We start from the raw sequence: 20,708 nt of genomic DNA, 5'->3' as shown, positions 1-20,708 counted from the left end.
GTCACTTATAACAGAGGTAATCTACAATACCGTTAAATAGTTTGGAGTTGGTAAGAATTTTTTCTTTGTTTTTGAAAAGAATTCTCTTATGCTCACCAAGGCTGCATTTATTTGATCAATGTTTGTGAAGTTAATGTTTGAAATAATGTGAAGTTAGAATTAATTTTTTTGTGGTAATCAAAATTATTTCACCTGTGTTATTTTAGTATTATTTGTACTATTATAGTAATTATTCATGTTTTTCTTTTTTAAATCTTTTATTCCCCTTTTTATCTTATTTTTTTATATTTTCAGTTTATTTTAATTTTACATTTTTTAATCATTTTGTTATATGCTTTTACCATTTCTCTTAGTTTTTGCATTTCTATTTAACTATTTTGTTTTAGTAATTTTACTACTTGCACTTAAGCTTAATGTATTTTAATTTATTGGCAGGGCACATTTATCAAGTTTTTCATTCAAGATTTATATTTTATTTCTCTGTTTCCATAAACATTTTTAGTTTAAGGGTTAGTTCACCCAAAAATGAAAATTAGCCCATAAATTACTCAAGGCATCCTAGGTGTATATGACTTTCTTCTTTCAGACGAATCCAGTCGGAGTTATATTAAAAATTGTCTTTGATCTTCCAAACTGTTTAATGGCAGTCAGCGGGTGTTGCAGTGCATCAGTCCAAAAGAAGTGAAATAAAAAGCGCCCATCCATAATAAAAAGTGTCTCACACGGCTCCGGGGGGTGAACAAAGTCCTCCTGTAGTGAATCGATGCGTTTTTGTAAGAAAAATAACCATATTTAAAATGTAATAATCAATTTAATCTAGCTTGTGTTCACTGTTGTACACGGAAGCAGCTCCGGGCGGATGACGTATGAAGTCGGCGTTCAAGAGGAGACTGGTTTTCATTTGCTAAAGTAAGGAAACTTTGCTTTCTTTGCTCCTGTTAACAAACATTGGTTTTCACGAGACTCACCAGCACATGCGCAACGCCGACATCTTACGTCATCCTCCCGGAGCTGCTTCCGTGTACAACTGTTGGCACAAGCTAGATTAAAGTGATCATTACGTTTTGAAGATCAAAGACAATTATATATTATATATAATTATATAACTCCGACTGGATTCGTCTGAAAGAAGAAAGTCATATATACCTAGGATGCCTTGAGGGTGAGTAATTTATGGGCTAATTTCAATTTTGGGTGAACTAACCCTTTAACAGTAACAAAACTGGATTTTACACATGCTTTTAATTAACTTGTATTGACACCAAAATATTCCTTTAATAGCCATTTCAATGTGATCTCCCTCTTCATGTAAATTAGATTTCATCACAATCAATTTGTAATAATTCTCAATGGCTGACTACTAAGCATTTGATAATTTATGGCCATTATTAAAGCAAATATTTGGTAAGGTATTGGGAAACTGCCAGTTTGAAAACACAACGTGAGCCTGCTGTTGTAGTTAAACCGTTCGCTTATGCACCACATGAGTGTGCGGTGTGAAACAGCCCGTATTGTTGAGCCCTGTGGAGTATTGCTCCAATTTTCTGTGCATATGAGACAAGTCTGAGCTATAATGGCTTGTTGACAGTCAGCTCTGACATCGCTGACTTTTCTTGCTGCTTTCCTCTCATTCTTTCTCTCTGCTCTAGAGTGATGAAATTACTAGGCCTGAAGCTGGTGGGCAGAAACCATTACGACCCCAACGCTGTTGTGATTCTCGGCAAACACAGGTATTTTGCACTGACCTGACTGTGATTGCAATCCAACCAAAATTGCTGTGCTCCACATTGTTTGATTTCACACTGAATAAATCTAGACTTAAGATTCTGTATTTTCCCACCTGACCTATGATTACCAGACACATTTGAAACGTTTCAGCACCACTTGTAATAATGGTTTGCATAGTGATTCAGGATCCTTGTAATTGTTTGTACCTATTTGTGTTTGTAAATGCGTGTCCATCAGGCTTCAGGTGTGGCCTGGGTACTCCACCAGTATCAAGCACACCGATGGTGGCCTCTACCTCATTGTGGATGTCTCCCATAAGGTGCTACGAAACGACTCCGTGCTGGATGTCATGTGAGTTTGATCAGTGTTATCAATCATTCTGACATGTCGACATGTACGAAGTCATTGCCATTTTGTCAGTTGCGTGCTTCGTTCCATTCCAAAGCAGTGTTCCAAAATCTAGCGAGTTGGTGTTCTAGAAAAAGAGGAGAATATATATATATATATATAGATAAAAAAACATTTATTTTTAAAATAAATGTTTATTTTTAGATTCTTAAAAGATAACAAATAACATATTCTTGCGCAGCATTGAGCATTGCTTGTTTCACTTTCTTTCAGCCCCTTTCACTTGCATTGTAAGTGCATCACTAGATTTTTTTTTTTTGCTAATCAAAATGATTTTACAGGTGTTATTGTAGTAGTATTATATATTATTGTATTAGCAAAAAACATTGTATTAATTAAAAAATACATTAATTTTTAAATATTCTTGTTAAATATATATTTTTAATAAATTAACATATAAAATAATACTTTTTTTTTTTTTTTTTGACCAAATTCTAGTGCAGCATTGAGCATTGCTTGTATCCTTCATAGCGAAAACAATAGCAATATGCTTTGCCACAAGCTCAGTGAAAAAATGATCATATATTGTAGACGAGGTGAGAGAAATTGAATATTTCATTTAGTTTGGAGAGGTATGGATAGGAAAACCCCCCAAATCTAATTAGGGATTGACTGTTTTGACCAAACTTTATGTATGCTATGCACTTCTTGAAGTAATGCATAATTTCCTCATAAACTGGGTTGAAATATCAAATTGAAAAATCTTATATGGTTTTTCTAACAGTTCTTTCAGAATTAATTTGTTTATTGTGTGTCATTGGATTTTTTTAATTGCTCTGTTTTTGCCATATGGAAGCATTTGGTGCTGAAAAGGCGTCAAAAAATTATTTAATGTTATTAAAATAATAATAAATTGGCCTGCATATGAAGTTCCATTTTAGTTAAGATGCTGCCGTAACATTTATTTTCATTTTCGGTGAGAGTTGGTAATTTCTGTTCACATAATTGTTAGAGACCAATGGTGATGTGACAAAATTTTGCAAAATGTGACAATTTCAAACACTCCAAAGAGAAAGGAAAACTTGAAATCGCATCATATGACCACTTTAATGAAAATAAGCAGCGTTACAATGCAGTGACTAGGAATGGAAGTGCAGACAGCATCATCTCATACAGAGGAACACCTACTAGAAACCAGGAGCTAGTGATTTAATTGCTGTTAGTGTGTTGACAGCAATTCAGCTCACTAGGTTTTGGATCGGAACTCATATGTATAAAAGATTTTAAATGCATGCTAAATTTTTGGCTAAAATTTACGCTATAATCGGTTTGCCAAAATCAGTGCAGTGATGCCATTTGCTTAACCCTGAATAACTGTTTGTCTGCTTTAGGAACTTGATTTACCAAGGAAGTCGTGCAAGCTTTCAGGACGAATGCACAAAGGAGTTTGTTGGTTCAATCGTCATCACGCGGTATAATAACCGCACTTACCGTATCGATGACATCGAGTGGTCCAAGTCTCCCAAAGACACTTTCACCTTGGCTGACGGAACCGTGACCACGTTTGTCGATTACTACAGGTTCATCTGCTATGTGGAGAACCCACTTCTGATTTAAAACCTGAATGCATGTAAAAGACATGACAGCTGGACCGTAACTTGCATAACTGGATTATGATGCAAATGACATTGTGAAAGCTCATTATGATGGCAGGGGCAGATTTATGCTAGTTTAAAGTGACAGATTACCGTTTTATTGTTTGGTTTGTCAATTTTCTAATTAGCTTTTTATATGCACAGAAAGAACTATGGCATTACCATAAAGGAACTGGACCAACCACTGCTCAGCCATCGTCCAAAAGAGAGGTCCAAACCAGGAGGAAAGGTGAAATAATGCTTATCAGGATTTTTGGATTGGATGGTGGTGCTGTTTTGTTAGCTTATGTTGGGAGTTATTAAAAAGCTTTAGAAATGACAGTGACCGCTGCATGTCAGTCAGTGGTGGTTTAAATAGCATGAGCTTGACTGAATTCACACTCCGTGCTGTCATCTAGTGGTGTCATTGGGTACTGTGCTGTAACAGTTTATTTGGCCTGAAAAATGGTAGGCAGTGTCTGCATTTTACTATTTATCTGGGTGACACCAGTGAATAAAATTTTTTTTTACCAATCATATACACTGCCAATTAAAATTGTGAAGTTAGTAAGGTTTTTTTTTTTTTAAAGAAAATAATACTTTTTTCAACATTAAATTGATCAAAAGTTACAGTAAATATGTCTATTACAAAAGATTTCTATTTCAAATAAATGCTGTTCTTTTGTACTTTCTGTTCATCAAAGAATCCTGAAAATATTTCCACAAAGATAATAAGCAGCACAACTGTTTTTAATATTGATAATGATAAGAAATGTTCCTTAAACACCAAATCAGCATTTTAGAATGATTTCTGAAAGATCATGTGACACTGAAGACTGGAGTAATGGCTGCTGCTCAGCTTTGTCATCACAGGAATAAATGAGCATTTAAAATGTATTAAAAAAAAGTTATTTTCAAATGTAATAATAGTAATAATAACTTCTTTCAAAAACATGAAAAACTTTAATTACAGAGCAGCATAATGATCCTCGCTGAGAATCAAATTTCAACACGGATTTACATGCTGAAACTAAAAACAGTCACTTCAGCGTTATCTTTGCTCAGTATGCATACTATACACCGCAGAAAGACTAGTACAGTAGTAAGCTGAACATAGAAAATAAATGAAGAAACCCATATTTGTAAAAACACTTTCCACTTGGATTTAAGATTTTTGCAGCTAAATGAATATGAGTGATGAAGCCGCCATCATCAGCTTATTTCAGTATCAATGAGATACTATTATAGTTTTTATTAATATTGACTGACTTTGTGACAATAGCCATTATTGTCACTGGGAATGTTGTCCAGTAGTCTGTGATGAAATTAATACCCTGTGTCACAGTGAAATGTTTGATTGCTTTTTTGATCTGTTTCATAACAGGTTATAACCGGTGAAATCCTGCTGCTGCCGGAACTCTCCTTCATGACCGGCATCCCTGAGAAAATGAGGAAAGACTTCAAAGCCATGAAGGTACGAATAGTTACCAGTCAAACCAGTCTAAAATAGAGTCAGGTGGGTAAACTCTCTTTATTTTGGAAACTGTTCAGTAGGAGTTGATCGATTGATCGGTTTTGCTGATTAATCGGCACTGATAGTTGATTGCCGGAACTATTGGCTATCAGCAAAAATCCATGCCGATAGTTTTTCCGGGTTGTGTCCATTGCTGGAGCAGCTGAGAAGTTCCACTGTCATTATACAGTACGAGAGCGAGAGCGGCCTCTAGAGGCGGAATCACTGACAGTATGTGCTGTTTGTTTTGACACGTGGCACTGCGCGCTGCACAGAGCGGGACAATTCAGATGCGGATGTAAAACACTAGGGATTGAATGACTCCAGATTTTTAAAAGTCGACATTTATGTGATGAAAGTCGAATCGATGTCGACTAGTCGCTGATGACGTTATTAATGAGAAAATAAGCCTGAACCTTGAGGTGAGACCTGAACACCTTGTGCACAGCTATGGCATCTGATACAGCGCTGCCCACATGGCTATTGCTCCAATAACAGCTCATTTTTATCAGTTCTTTTGTCTTTGGATCATTATATTTCACAGATTTCTGCTCGTTCTAAATCAGATAAAGTAGCACAGTAAAGATTACATTTATTAATGCATTAGTGAGAGAGCGACTGGTTGCTTCTCTCTACTATTAGTGAAGCTTTGGGTTATAGTTACTAAGAAATATATGCTAGAACTTTTCAGTTTCTAAGCTAATTTATGGAGAAATCACAGAACAGTGTTGACAATACATTTCCGCGCTACTGAATGATTCTGAACGACGATACCTGTACAATAAGCTATTTAAAACGAGCATTCTCCTGTTCAATTTCGAGCACCCAGATGGTATAATCTTGTAAAGCGCTTTTGGAGTAGGGGTGTAAGAAAATATCGATACATGCGAGTATCACGATTTTTTGTTTGCCGATACTGTATCGATTCTCAAAAACGGAATATCGATATTTAAAAAAAAAAAATCATACAAGATTCGTGGCAGTTGTTTCGTTTTGAGTTTATACCCTGACCGCTAGATAGCAGTCTTCATCTCTGAACTTAAACAGTGACAGGAAAAAGCCTACTAGCATTAGGACACGGCACTAATGTTCGTGTTAATATAGTTTGCTGCTAGTAATGGAGAATGAAAGATTTGTTCCAGTTCCAGTTCCCGTTTTGGTGTACAAAGCTGAAGTGTGGTGTCATTTGGGCTTTTAATGTCCACCGCGGGACCGTGGTGCGGGCGGGCGCCTCGGTTCCGCCACTTGCCGCGTCCCGTGTGAAGAGCCACGTCCTCGTGGTGGGGGCGTTTTGAGCAGTTGGGGCGGTGCTCGCGTCGCGGTATCTCCGCGATTCCACGCGGAACAAACATACAAACTGAAAAACCTGTGAAATCCAAGTGGAAAGGTTCTGAGAATGCTTAACATCTATATTTATTTTATTGTTATTGTTTTAAAATTGTTTTGTTTTCTTTAGAAATCCTGCAAGCACTTTATTTTTCATTGATATTAAGCAGATGTAATTCTTTTGTTCAGATCAAAATGTTATGATATTGTACGTTACAATTGTAAACTTAAAATGTTAATCTTTAAAGCAGGGTCTAAAAATATATATGGTCTTTTTATAAAAGACATATTATACATTTAACTAAAGGATCCTGCACTTACTTTAATTTTTTTCCCCTTGACTCGTACTGCACAAAAAGTGGTTCAATAACGTTGAATGTTACAGGGACTGATTATTGCAAATGCAGATCCCACTGTGTTCTGGTTAAATAATTTTTATTTCTTTTATTTATGTATTTATTTATTGCTAAGATTTGCATATGGTGGTGTGTTCTTTATGACAGCTTTCCTAAAAATATATCCTATTCCTAAAATAAGAAATATCCCAATATATATCGCCTTTCTTACAGTATCGCAACATATCGTACCGCAACCCCTGTATCGTGATACGTATCGTATCGCCAGATTCTTGCCAATACACAGCCCTATTTTGGAGTATGCATTTATTTGTCATTTTAACGGTTTGAAAACAGAGTGTAAATGTGGACTTCAACGATTTCTTATCCTGTTGCACCCTCTGCTAGTCTACTGCACCTCTGCCAACTAGTCGACATCAAGCTTAAAGCATCATGGCAGAGCATTAAAGTCGACTAGTCAACTAGTCTGTGCAACCCCTAGTATACAGTATATAATAGTGCATGTTTTCATATCTTTACTGCTTAATTTTTGACTAGATATTGAATTAGTAGAGAAAGTAGCAGTTTGCTTTCAAGGGCCATTCACACAGTGAACTCTTGGCGGTTTGGTGTTTTAGACCGCCGCTTGAATTAAACGTGATGCATCCGGTGTGTGTGTGATTCTTGCGAGTTCAAAAACATAAGTTGTCATGGCTTTTTCATCATATCATTTTTTACAGTGTAGACACGCGATTTTGCCCGGTGAGTGACTAACATATTTTGTTATTTTCATTAGATAATCAAGTGTTCTATAATAGAAGTAAATAAAGTGTGAAAGTATACATACAATATCCATATATGGGCCATTCTACAGAATTGGTCCAAAGTCAAGAGTTAAAAACATCTTGGAAAAAAAAAAGTATTTTTCCAAAAAATGTGTATGTATGCAAATTGTATAATATCCAAGGTAGACATTTCTAGTAATTGTGCAGTTAATTCTCATATTGTATTTTCAGAAAGTTTTGGTATATTTGTCCTCTCCCCAAATTTGTCACTACCGAAACACAGTAATAATAATTTAATTCGAAGGGTTATATTGACCTATTAATATTTTGCTTACATCTACATTGTAAATATATTTTTTTGCTATTTTCTTTTTTTTTTCAGAGGTAAATCAATAACAATTACATTTTTAACAATATTTCAAGTGTAATTTATGAGATTTGTTTTATTTTGAATTAATGCTGGGCGGTATTGACTTAGAATGCCCTATTTTACTGTCATGATGAGTGAATATTAGTGCTGTGTTCAAAATATCGATACGACGATGCATCGTCACAGAGATCTGACGATACGAGTATCGATACAGCTGGCCCTGTATCGATACTGTGGCACGTGTACAGCAGTGGACCGCGCTTAATTTGTTACAAATTTTACAACGTTTAAAATTGAGTAATACGGAAATATCTGCTAAGTGTGCTACTTATCTTTGTCAACCTGGCAAACGTGCACGCGCTCTCTCTCCACTGTGGATAAACGCGCTTGCTTTCTGAAAACAGCGGTTAGCTTGCAGTTTAGCGATCTCCACTTCAATATTCTATTCTCAGAAAAGTGTAATTCATCAGCTGGTTATTTACGACACACACAGAGAGAGAGAGAGGCTGTGTATGTATAAATTACCACCATTTTGCCGCGTTTCTCTATTAACAGTAAAGCTGTGGCTTTAAGTCCTTTAGAAACAATGATGCTACCAGCTCCTTGTTGAGAAAGATATTGTAGCTCTTGAGCGATTAAGCTATTTAGTTGATAAAACTGCGGGGCAGCGCTAAAAAGTTTGTTCTTGAATGTCTGAGTTCAGCCGCAACGTGATCTGTGTGTGTGACTGCACTTAACATCAAACTGCTTCTGTTTCACACAAATGTTCGGCTAGAGTCGCTTTGAACTCGTGCATCTTCGGAAGCGGAGCTGCGCAAAAGTTACAAAAAATGTCGTGCACACCGCCACGCGAAACGAGGTCGCGCGCACTCAAAGCGAACTTCCGCCAACACCCCGATGACGTCATATTTGCCGCGAGCACCTAAGCGAACTTGCCGACGCGTCGAGTATAAATCGGCCTTGAGCGTGTGTGCGTTAGATACAGTGAAGACAGCGAGAAAAAAGCCGCTAAAAGGGTGTGAAAGTTGCTAAATCTAGTGCTAAAGTCGCGCTCGTGTGTGTGAGACGCGGGAGCTGATGGCAGGGGGCGGTGGATATTTGTGGCGGTCAATGTGGATATTGTGGATGAGTTCTTCTGTGTCATCACGTTCTATTAGTTCTACAGCTTCAGTTTCGGAACTTTCATGCTTAGTAACACATACAGCTGTTCCCTCACCACAGTGCAACAGTGAAAAGGGACCCCTTTCAAACAGTGTCGCGTTCCGAACATTGTTTAAGCGACATACACCGGTATTTTAAAAATTCATATCATAACAGAAATAAACACCGGTATTCGGTATGAACCGGTATACCGCCCAGCACTATTTTTAATCAAATTTTTCTTTGTAAAAGGCAAAAAGTTGATTATACTGATTTCAAAGTTAAGGATTCATTAGTTTGAATATACTTTGAACCAAAAACTATCATAACATCTTAGTTGATAATTCAGTATACTTTATTTTTGACAAAACATCCCATGTTTCAGTAGTGACTGCACATTTTCGGTAGTGACAGTAATACTTTGGTAGCGACCACATCACATTACAGAATTTTAACTTTTAACTAAAACACTACTAGAAAATATTTCCCCCAAATATGAGGATTATGTGTTCCCTTTTGTCACTACCGAAACAATGATGAAATGTTTCGGTAGTGACAATAAAAGTCGTAATTTACAAAGAAAATATAAAATATTTTTTTGAACTTCACTTTTTAAAAGAATCAAAAAGATATTTTTAAAAACAACAATGGAAAAAAAATACAAAAATTATTTCAATATCATTTCATAAGTTAAAATTTAGGTTGTTAGGGTTTGGGACAGCCACCTCCCAATTGAAAGTACCCAATAAATGATGATTTTATATATATTAAGCTTACGAATATTTTAAATATTATTTTTGGTTTCAATAGAGAATAGAAGGATCTTAGTAAACATCTAAGATTTGAATACTTAAATGCTTTTTAAATGTGTTTTTTGGTTGTGGGACAGCAGTTTTGACCAATTCTGTAGAATGGCCCATATATGTAATTTCAATGCTGTGGCCTTTGTGTAGAAATGTAAAGATGGCAATCTTTAAGCATGACTGTTGAAATGAAATGGTAACACATTACAATAAGACTCCATTTGTAACATTAACTAAGGTTGATAAAAGTTGTAGAAGTATTGTTCCTTGTTTCCTTTAATTTCAAAATTTACTATTAAATTTGTTACATTTTAAATTTGGTTCTGTTAACATTAGTTAATGAACTATTTTAGTTTTTGTTCAGTATCCATTTTAAAAACGATCGGTTGATTAATCGTATCGGCCAGTGTGGTTCTGCCTAGCTATCGGAATCGGTAAAATCCACTATCGGTCGACCTCTACTGTTCAGATTCAGGTTTATTTCAAACTGTTCGTCTTGTGTTTCAGGATCTGACCATGCACATCAATGTGGGAGCCGAGCAACACACCCAGAGTCTCAAACAACTGCTGCACAACATCAACAGCAATAATGAAGCTGTCTCAGAGCTGGCCCGCTGGGGCCTCAGCATCAGCCAAGAGATTCTAGTGGTGAGAATGGAAACACACACCTTCATTGAGAGTGTAGAGCCTTTTGTGTCTTAGATGCAGCCACTGCTCCATCAGGTCCTCCAACAATACCAAACCAGAAATATGTTCATGTTCAACTCATATTATACCTGAATAGCTCCAATTAAATTGTGTCATTCATTCTATATATGTATCTACGTTACCACAAGTTTGGGGTTGGTAATATTTTTTGGATTTTGAAAGAAGTCAGAAAAAGGCTGACCAGGGCTGTATTTATTTTATCAAAACAGTAATACTGTGAAATATTATTACAATTTTAAATGGCTGTTTTCTATTTCATTATATTTGAAAATGTAATATATTCCTGTGATGCTGAATCTGAATTTTAAGCAGCCATTACTCTAGTCTTCAGTGTCACATCATCCTTCAAGGTTTATTTCACCCAAAAATGAAAATTAGCTTGTGTTTTACTTGGCCTCGAAGCGTCCTAGGTGTATATGACTTTCTTCTTTCAGACGAATCCAGTCGGAGTTATATTAAAAATTGTCTTTGATCTTTCAAGCTGTTTAATGGCACTCAGCGGGTGTTGCAGTTGAACAGTCTATAAATATATTAGGGCTGCACGATTAATCAAAATTAAATTGCAATGGCGATAAATCGGGATTAGGCAGAAGCTGCGATTTTCATCCGTATCTTTCAGTGAAGCACGGTTCTGTGACCAGCAGTAAATCTCCATCCGAAGACCAGAGGGCGCTCTCACTCGGAAATGCTGAATACGCCTCGCAGAAGAAATCAAGAAATTCCTATAGCGGTTGCTGAACTCACGTGCTTTCAGATGGAGCAGCATTTACTACACAGAGCCGTAGTTTACTGACAAGCTACTTAAAAAATAAAAAGCATTTATTATATAGCATTCCCTGGATTTGATGGAGTTTTCTCAAAATACTGTATTGACAATTATTGAAATTCTTTTTTCTTTTTTTTAAATTCTTTTTTATTAAGGGTGCTCCGATCAGGATTTTTGGAGAAGATCACAGGAAGCAGTATCTGCCCATACTGATCTTTTTGAAGCCTTCTTTTTATCGTGTAGAATTATTTACAGTGATGCTCCAATCAGGATTTTTACAAACATTCAGGGTCTGAATTTCATTTTTGAAAATGGGGGGAATTCCCCTCTTAGGTGACTCTTGTAGGGGGGATTTTTTAATTTGAGGGGTGGAGGGGGGATTTTTTTGACATTTTTCAACTATAGATAATTATCTCACCTAAATGTTTGATCATGCAGTGCATTTTTGTTTTTTTGTTGAGCGCGCAAGTGCTGAATGGTTTAAACACTGGCAAGACTTGAGAAATGCATTTTATAAACTTTAGTGACGATGCGACACTGCCTCGTTTGTGCAAGTGACAACTCCTGTGTCAACTGTGCAGCTCGTTAATAGTGCAGACGCGATGTGGTGATTTGAAGCCATTTGCGCATTTTGAAAGGGAAAGAGAAGAGCGTGCGGTGATTCACTTATGCTGTTTGTGAACGTTTTCAAATTACTTTCTTTGTAAGTTATTTAATAAAGAAATATGACCAGTCTACAAATGCTCTAATGAGAGTTAGTTGACATGTAGTTGCAAAGTTACTTACAGTTAGTAGAATGTCTAAAGTGGACTATCGAAATAAAGTGTAACCAAATATGCCTTTATGGATCTGTTAGAATCTAAATAAAAAGCAGGGAGAAAAAACTGAAAACGAGTGAATTCATGCATTATTGTAATGTGCAGATATGTTTATGTATCTTTAAAACCTGACATTGTAAAATAGAACATGTTTGAAAAAAAAATCCTTCATTTTATCAAATGCAACTAAGTTTGAAGAATCACTAATGTTGACACATACTGGTCACTGGATTTGCAGGGCTCTACGCTTACTTCTCTTTTTAGGAGCGCTTGTGCTCCTAATTTAAAAAATTTAGGAGCACGGTCAAAAATTTAGGAGCACCTTCTAATCAATAATCAAAAAAATTCTGATAAAAAAATTAACCTTCCTATTACGAGGTGATATTTGACTCCTTAAAGTGATTTACAGGGAATTTTGTTTTTACCTTTGTAATGGCATTTTTCTATCTTTATTAAAAGCATGCTATCTTTTATGTCAAATTCAAAAAAATATATTTATAAGCTTTTTAAAATTTCTAATAACAAGTAGAATAAGAAGTAGAATAAGTTACCAATCAAATTAAATCAGTATTTAAGAAATAAATGTGTACTAGAGATGGCACAGAACACCACAAAAGTGGCTTGTATGTGTATTTTCAGATGTTTAATGAGGCTCAGAGGTTGCATGAGTGCAATTAAATTCATGGTGAGGTTAATGTTAATCTTTTATTTACACCGTCTACACTTTGCTTATGAAAGGATTCGTGAGATACGTCTGTGATACATTACTCAACGCTGCAAAAACACGTTGTAAACTAAGTACGTTAGAAACATTTGAAGCTCCCTTATCGCAAACATAAATGCTGATCGAGTCAGTCGCACAGGTGCTCCTAAATATTTTTTCATAGTCGCACGCAGTAGTTTCCAGTCGCAAATGCGACTGAAATGGTCGCACTGTAGAGCCCTGATTTGGTGTTAACCCTTTTAATTAATTGTATTAACTGTATTGATTTGCCTACTGTCTTTTTTGTTCATATTGATCCACTGGTATGCTTGTAGCTTACTTGGATTACTTAAAAATTTTGTTTCTACACAGACTCAAGGAAGAACTCTGCCCAGTGAGACCATCTGCTTGCATTCTGCTTCTTTTGTCACCTCTCAGTCAGTAGACTGGTCCAGAGAGGTGGTCCGAGACCCCTCCATCAGCACTGTGAGTCAGCACAATCAGAGAGCTCGGACACAGTGCAAGGTGTTTGAACAAAATCACTGTGAGTGAGTCATTGGTTTGTGGGGGAGTGCACACGTGCAGCCGGCACATGTCAGACTGATCAGAGGTGTACTGCAGAACCTGCATATTTTCAAAGGCTGGAGGTCTCTCACGACAGAAAGAGAACAGCCTTGTTTGGATTGAGTGAAAGAAATGTGTGGATTGAATTCACACATTTTGTTTTGAGGCACATCACACGTAGGTATTAAAGGGGTCATGAAATGCATTTTAAAATTATTTTATAACATTTCCTGAGGTGCACTTACAATCTTAATATGGTTCATCAGAATCAGTAATAATTTAGATACAAAAAAGTCATTTTCTACCCTGAACTTAGCCCTCTGATTTAAATACTCTGTTGGAAAGGCATGTCTGCTGTGAGACTTCATTGTAAACGCCCACTGCTATGATTGGCTAACATCTTTGCGTATGAAATGAGCATGACGTGGAACTCTCTCAAACTATTAATGTGTTTTAACTATAACAGCCGCCAAGATTACCTAATCGTGAAAATAGCATTATATTTAGAACTACTTCAAAGGTTGTAGCGCTGCACTGTAGCCGAACATAGTCGTGTCAACTGAGCACACGATGCAATGATCTCCTTATTGCAATGCAATTTCTGCAATCTCACAAATATTTTCACCATAACTAACACAGTGAAAAAACACATCCTCCTCATTGACCAGTGTAAACTGTCATACAGCTTTTCCTTGGTTTCCGCTGTAAACAAAGCAGCGCTGCGCTTATAAATACTACTTTATTATGCATTATACAGAGGCAAGATGAAAAGAAAATATCATCTAAACTTTTATGAAGACAGTCAGTTCCCCTCAGATACATTCATATAAACCCCCAACTGTATCGCCATTCATTTAACATCTCAACCGACTTGAATCGTCACATATTTTTATCAATTTTTCAACCATTTCGGGGTGCATCTTTACATACCTTCACCGATCACAGATCATGATGCTCATTAAATGCAGTTTCAGATTTTTATAACATGTTTCTCAAGGTTAGTTTATAAAGATTTTTGGCAGCAAAAAAGGTGTTTCTTTACCTAACAGCAGTATCACTCTTGTGATTAATGGACAGACATTAATAAATGTAAGTGCAAGGGGCATGTCAAGGAGAATCGTGACATCACACGATTCCAAATCCAGTGAATCAGAAACATATAGCTGGACCAATTAAGTCTGATTTCTGAATAAAATGACTCTTACAAGCTGGTTTGTTTTAGTGAATCAGAAATATACAGCTGGACCAGTGAATTCTGATTCCTGAGCAAAATGACCTTTATGAACTTGTTCTTTTTTGTTAATCAAAATGAATGACTCTTATTATCTATTTTTAGTGAATCTACAGAATTAGTCTCTGACTGAACTGAAAAGATGATCATTATACTGTAAAAATGATCTTTGGATGTTTTGAACGTGACAAAATCGAAAGACCCAATCAGTCATTCTCTCACATTGCTCTTATGTAGTTCTTTCTATCTATTCGTCTCCGGATTCTTCTCTGTCAGGTCCCTCTGAACTGCTGGGCTGTTTTCTATCCCCGGCGGGCAACTGATCAGGCTGAGGAGCTGGTGACTACTTTTACAAGAGTAGCCGGACCAATGGGAATCAGAATCGAGCGGCCAATCCGTGTAGAGCTACGGGATGATCGAACCGAAACTTTCATCAAGAGCATTCACTCTCAACTCTCCAGTGAGGTGGGGAAGTGAACTACACAGAGAGACGTGGAAAAACTGTGATGAAAGAGCTGTGAAAAGTTTACTTAAGAACATGTTACTCTCTGTGGGCCATGGTTCTTTTGGCTTTGTAGTACATTGAGTATTATCTAAATACCATAGTGTATATATAGTATGTTCTCTCTCCTGGTTTTCAGCCCCGTGTGCAGCTGGTCGTGTGCATCATGACCGGAAACAGAGACGACCTGTACAGCGCCATCAAAAAGCTCTGCTGCATCCAGAGTCCCGTACCATCACAGGTTTCATTAAAACACAATTTCTTTGCATTTTATAGTTCAGTTGCTGTTTATGTAACATATAAACTACCATTCAAAAGTTTGGGGTTGGTAAGATTTTTTAAGATGTTTTTGGAAGAAGTCTCTTACCAGGGCTACATTTATTTGATGAAAAAGCAGTAATATTGTGTAATACTATTTTCTATTTTAGTATATTTTAAAATACAATGTATTCATTTGATGCAATGCTGATTTTTCAGTATTATTACTCCTGTCTTCAGTGGCAGTGTAAAAAGTTAATTTCCTCAGCCTTTAAAACGGTATTGTTAGTTATTTAAATGGTTTTGCCTGAAAGATAATATCTTTAATTCTGATAATGGTTGAGTATTTCCATGCGAGACAGAATATACAGCAGGATGTATATGTAGGGCAGGACCACCTTCACCTTCAACAGTCATTTGTACCGAAATTCAGTTTTGCATCATTTTAATACATTTTTTAATCCCATGTCAGTGGAATTATTTAGCTGTTAATTAGCTGTTTTTTGCCTTGCCTGTTTGTGGCAAACGGCATGTATTCGTATTAGACATTTCATATCATGTCTGAATCTGTGACACTTATTCCCAGGCCATTAACGTGCGGACCATCTCCCAGCCGCAGAAGCTCCGCAGCATCGCTCAAAAGATCCTTCTGCAGATTAACTGCAAACTGGGAGGAGAGCTGTGGACGGTAAATGTTCCTCTGGTGAGTGTGTGCTAATCAGACCTTTTTCCCCACGGATGGCCCTGGAGTTAACATATCGTATGTCACTCTTGATTAAAAAATGCTAAGTAAATATGCTTAAGGAAATACAGCGTGTCAGGAATGAACCTGAAAGTGGCCACTGCGCAGTGAGAACTGATATATGATAGCTAGGTGTGATCCATTTTCTGGTAAATTGTAGTTTTTATTTTTTTAACACATTGATGGTCAAATTTCAATGTTTATTCCTAGGTTCACATCTTGACTTTCTTCTTGAGTATAAAGCTCTGTTCCCCCACATTTAAAAAGAGACTTTATTACCTTGACAACAGCAGCCGCAAACTCATTAATAGTCTCGAGTTGGTGGGAGAACATTTAAATGTCATTAATATTAAAATAGAATTAATATTAAGTCTTTTTAAAACTTTACTTGTTTTCAAACTTTAATTATATTTGTTCACGAAATAACCTGCAATAGATCAAATATGATGTAAAGCATGATGAAGAAAAAAGGCAAAAGTGAACTTAATGCATTATTCCTTTGAATGGTATTGATGTTGGATTGTTGCAGCAAATAAATATCAGCAAATAGTATATTAACTAAAGGGATAACTTCTAACCACTGTAGTTTTCATTTGAACAGAAATACCTGATGGTGATTGGGGTGGATGTTCACCATGACGTAAGCAAGAAGAGCAGATCTGTCATGGGCTTTGTGGCCAGTCTCAACAGGTAAATTAAAACCGCCCAAAACGAATGTTCAGAAGTCTCTTGTGCTCACCAAGGCTGCATTTATTTGATCCAAAAATACAGTAAAAACAGTAATTGTGAAATAATACAATTTAAAATGTCTTTTGCATGATCCTTCAAAATATTTTACTTTTTTTTTCAGGATTCTTTGATGAATAGAAAGTTCAAAAGAACAGCATTTTAAAATATTTTTTTTTGTAATATTATAAACATACAAAATCATATTGATCAATTTATTGTGTCCTTGCTGAATTAATGTATTATTCTTATTATTTTTAATAAAAAAAAGTCTTATTGATCCCAGACTTTTTAATGATAGTGTTACAAACAGACAATTTTCTTCTGTATTATGACATATATCTGAGTGTAACAGGAAAAACAAACAAAAAAACATCTAGGATGGGATTTATACATTTGGTGTTTTGAGATGAGGGCATAACACTCGAAAGTGGAGGCAGATGAACGTAAGATTGGAGATGTCCTGCATATGTCATGAGAGAAGTCTTTAGTTTTCACTGGAAAATCCAGTGACATTTTCATTAAATATTATTAGGTCAAAAAATAAATGCATTTAAAAATGTAACGTACGCATGGATGAACTGTTTACAATAGCATCTATGACATGCATTTACAAAACAGATAGGGTAAATTTTCATTTTATGCCAGTTTTAGATATTGCCCCAATAATAAATTCAATGTAGTAGCTGATGTCTACTAATATAATTGTAACTAAAACTGTAGAAAAACTTGTCAAGCCACTAGCTTCCCCGACAGTGTGACTACAACGAGCTGTTAATATGGGTGCAGAAATGAAAATGTTCTGCTTACATGCAGCAGAGATCTGTGAATCAGGCCTAACCGTTTATTGTCCCGGTGTAGCATGCTGACCAAATGGTACTCCAGAGTTACTTTCCAAATGCCTCACGAGGAGATAATCAATGGCTTCAGAGTCTGTCTGCTGGCTGCCCTGCAGAAATACTACGAGGTAATGAGGCATATCTACAAACTTTAATCTTAATCAACTAAAATAAAGGCTCTACAAGTCAAATGATGGTTGTAGCTTTTTCAAGATGCCACAGCTTCAATCTGTCTCCTAAATGTTGTAGAGAGATGTATTTTACCCATTTTACCCACTTTTTACAAACAGGTGAACCACGCCTTCCCTGAGAAGATCGTCATCTATCGCGACGGCGTGTCAGACGGACAGCTAAAGACCGTGGAGCTTTACGAGATCCCTCAGGTTCTAAAATGCTTCGAGACCATCCCGAACTACGAACCTAAGCTGGCTTTCATTGTGGTGCAGAAAAGAATCAGCACCACCCTGTACTCCTATGGATCAGCGCACTTCGGCACACCCTCGCCGGGAACCGTACTGGACCACACTGTCACAAACAGAGACTGGTTGGTTTACAAGAGCTGAAGCTTGTGCTCCATGTGCAGCCCAGGATTCTGCAAACGGCTTTAGCAACTAGATGTGCAAAGCTTTGCAGAAATGAGATCTAGTCAAGTGCATTAGCAGGAGAAAATAAAATGTGGTATGTGAATTGACATGTTTCTCTTCTCTTCAGGGTGGACTTCTACCTAATGGCACATTCGATTCGACAGGGTTGCGGCCTGCCCACTCATTACATAGCAGTGTACAACACTGCAAACCTCACCCCTGACCACTTACAGAGGTAAGAAATTGATTTGGTTTAGCTTGTATGTATGTATGTATATATGAGCTCAAAATAAACTTAGCTTTCATTTAAACAGAGAGAGCTGTATTACTGTATACAACATTAATGCATTAAAGAAACAGGTAATGTGATATTTATTGTAATGGGTTTATACAAAGATTGTTTTATGGTGTGTTCACACCAGACGCGAGGCGAATATGCGCAACGCACTCTAGATTACTTGCGGGATGTTTTTCGCGTCACTCGCGCTATGTTTTTATTCGCGCGAGTGAGGCGAAAAACATCCCGCGAGTAACCAACCATGGTGAGGATAAATACGATCGCTGCTTTGTACCTGTTGTGGAAGTCCCAAAAACGCCTGAAAGCCAAACGCAGACTTGTCTGGGTTCACAGCACCATACAGAGGCGCACACAACTCAGTGAATTTCACCATCTTCTCCAGGAACTGCGCCTGGATGACAGCCATATAAGAATATGAAGTATTATCATATATTTCGGGGGCCCGCAAGCAGATACAATAATACGCTCCTCCATTTTCTGATTCAAATAGACGTGCCAATAAGCTCTTAGCTGATTGGCTTGCGCGAGAATGCGTCAGGCGAATTTTCCGCTCGAGTTGAAATTTTTGAACTTGCGCGAAAGACGCGATTGAGGCGAATATCTCGCGTTCGCGGCAAACGCGTCGCGCATTTCGCGTCATTGCATTGACTTTGTATGTAATCTACTCGCGCCAATAATTAAATTTGCGTTTGGTGTGAACACACTGTTAGAACCACTTAAATTAAAAGTTATTTTTTTAAAATAATGTTAATAATACTCAAAAATGATGACACATTTTTTGTAATGTTAAAAGTCTAAATTTACCCATTTATCCACAGAAATTGGTAACTGAGGCTTCAGTATTAGTATTGGCAATACTTTCCTTCATTCTTAGTAATTAGTAAAAGATGCCAATAAAATAATTACGTATAATAATTATTAAATATATAAAATATAACATCTTGTTGTTTCTACTTTAATTTGGAGATTCAATGTGAAATTATATTTATGATTACATATTATAATGTTATGTGCAATTAATCACTTATAATTACAGAATTTGACAGCATTTTGACGATTGACAGCACTAATCTATATATTACAATTAAAAGTAAAAAAAGAAGTATGTATCATTCATTTACTTATTTATTTTAAACACAGGTTGACCTTCAAGATGTGCCACCTGTACTGGAACTGGCCCGGAACCATACGTGTTCCTGCACCGTGCAAATACGCCCATAAACTGGCCTTCCTGTCTGGCCAGTACCTGCATTCAGAGCCTGCCATCCAGCTCTCAGAGAAACTGTTCTTTCTGTAAATGATACCTGTTCAGCATCTCAACCAGATGGTAGATTTCATGAGTCTCTGACTTTCGTTCTTGTTTTTTTTTGTTTTTGTTTTTGTTTTTGATTGCTGTTCTTAAAAAGTACTGTTCAGAATGTTCTTTGCATGTCATCCAAAACAACGTCCAAGGTTTTTTTTTTCCTGTAACTCTTAGTTGTTCGTTTTAGTGGAGCATTACTAAATAAAGTGCATGCCACACTTTAATTTTCCCGTGTCTGTCTCATCAGTGATTGTGTGAAATAATGCTCTAGTGTGTAGCAGTTCAGAGCAGTATTCATTCTGTATTAGCGGATTCATTTTTCTTGAGGAAAATGAAAGAACAATTTGATAACACTTAAGATCCAATTGATAGTTTTCAGTCACGTGACTGGTTCGAAGACCTGGCGGGCAAAACATCCATAGAAATGCAGCACAAGACTGTCAATTTTCTATCTGTTCCGATAAGTATTCCAATTCCAAAAGTATTTAGATTACCTCTCAAAGGAATAAAACAAAAGATATGTGAACAAAATGCAAGTTTTGGCCATTAGCAATCCATATAAAGCACCTGTCGCAATATTTCAATCACTAAAAACAGCGGAACATTCTAAAACATTTAATGTGAAAACACTTAAGAAAGTGCCTTTAATTAGTACACACCTTATTGAGGATGCGTGCTTTGAGC

At 36.6% G+C, this 20,708-nt stretch overlaps 1 protein-coding gene across 3 annotated transcripts in view; it reads left to right on the top strand.

The window, feature by feature from the left end:
* LOC107755876 (piwi-like protein 2) overlaps nt 1-20,248 on the top strand; it is a 28,424-nt gene extending 8,176 nt beyond the window's left edge. For 2 of the 3 annotated variants that reach the window (XM_016572834.1, XM_016572835.1), the window contains exons 9-23: nt 1,650-1,730; nt 1,966-2,079; nt 3,468-3,656; nt 3,876-3,960; nt 5,095-5,184; nt 10,490-10,630; nt 13,350-13,463; nt 15,049-15,237; nt 15,414-15,515; nt 16,119-16,235; nt 16,876-16,964; nt 17,862-17,967; nt 18,130-18,383; nt 18,551-18,658; nt 19,862-20,248. In XM_016572834.1, the coding sequence (XP_016428320.1) occupies nt 1,650-1,730; nt 1,966-2,079; nt 3,468-3,656; nt 3,876-3,960; nt 5,095-5,184; nt 10,490-10,630; nt 13,350-13,463; nt 15,049-15,237; nt 15,414-15,515; nt 16,119-16,235; nt 16,876-16,964; nt 17,862-17,967; nt 18,130-18,383; nt 18,551-18,658; nt 19,862-20,018 (1,936 nt within the window). In that variant the 3' untranslated portion in view covers nt 20,019-20,248. The remainder of the gene's footprint in view (nt 1-1,649; nt 1,731-1,965; nt 2,080-3,467; nt 3,657-3,875; nt 3,961-5,094; nt 5,185-10,489; nt 10,631-13,349; nt 13,464-15,048; nt 15,238-15,413; nt 15,516-16,118; nt 16,236-16,875; nt 16,965-17,861; nt 17,968-18,129; nt 18,384-18,550; nt 18,659-19,861) is intronic. The other variant, XM_016572836.1, reaches the window with a different exon arrangement.
* The last annotated feature ends 460 nt before the right edge of the window (nt 20,249-20,708 follow it).

This window comes from Sinocyclocheilus rhinocerous, unplaced genomic scaffold (assembly GCF_001515625.1).
Source record: "Sinocyclocheilus rhinocerous isolate Xijiao unplaced genomic scaffold, SAMN03320098_v1.1 scaffold352, whole genome shotgun sequence".
Taxonomy (NCBI): Eukaryota; Metazoa; Chordata; class Actinopteri; order Cypriniformes; family Cyprinidae; genus Sinocyclocheilus; species Sinocyclocheilus rhinocerous.
Note: the sequence above shows the minus strand (reverse complement) of the source record. Positions and strands in the feature narration are given on the sequence as shown.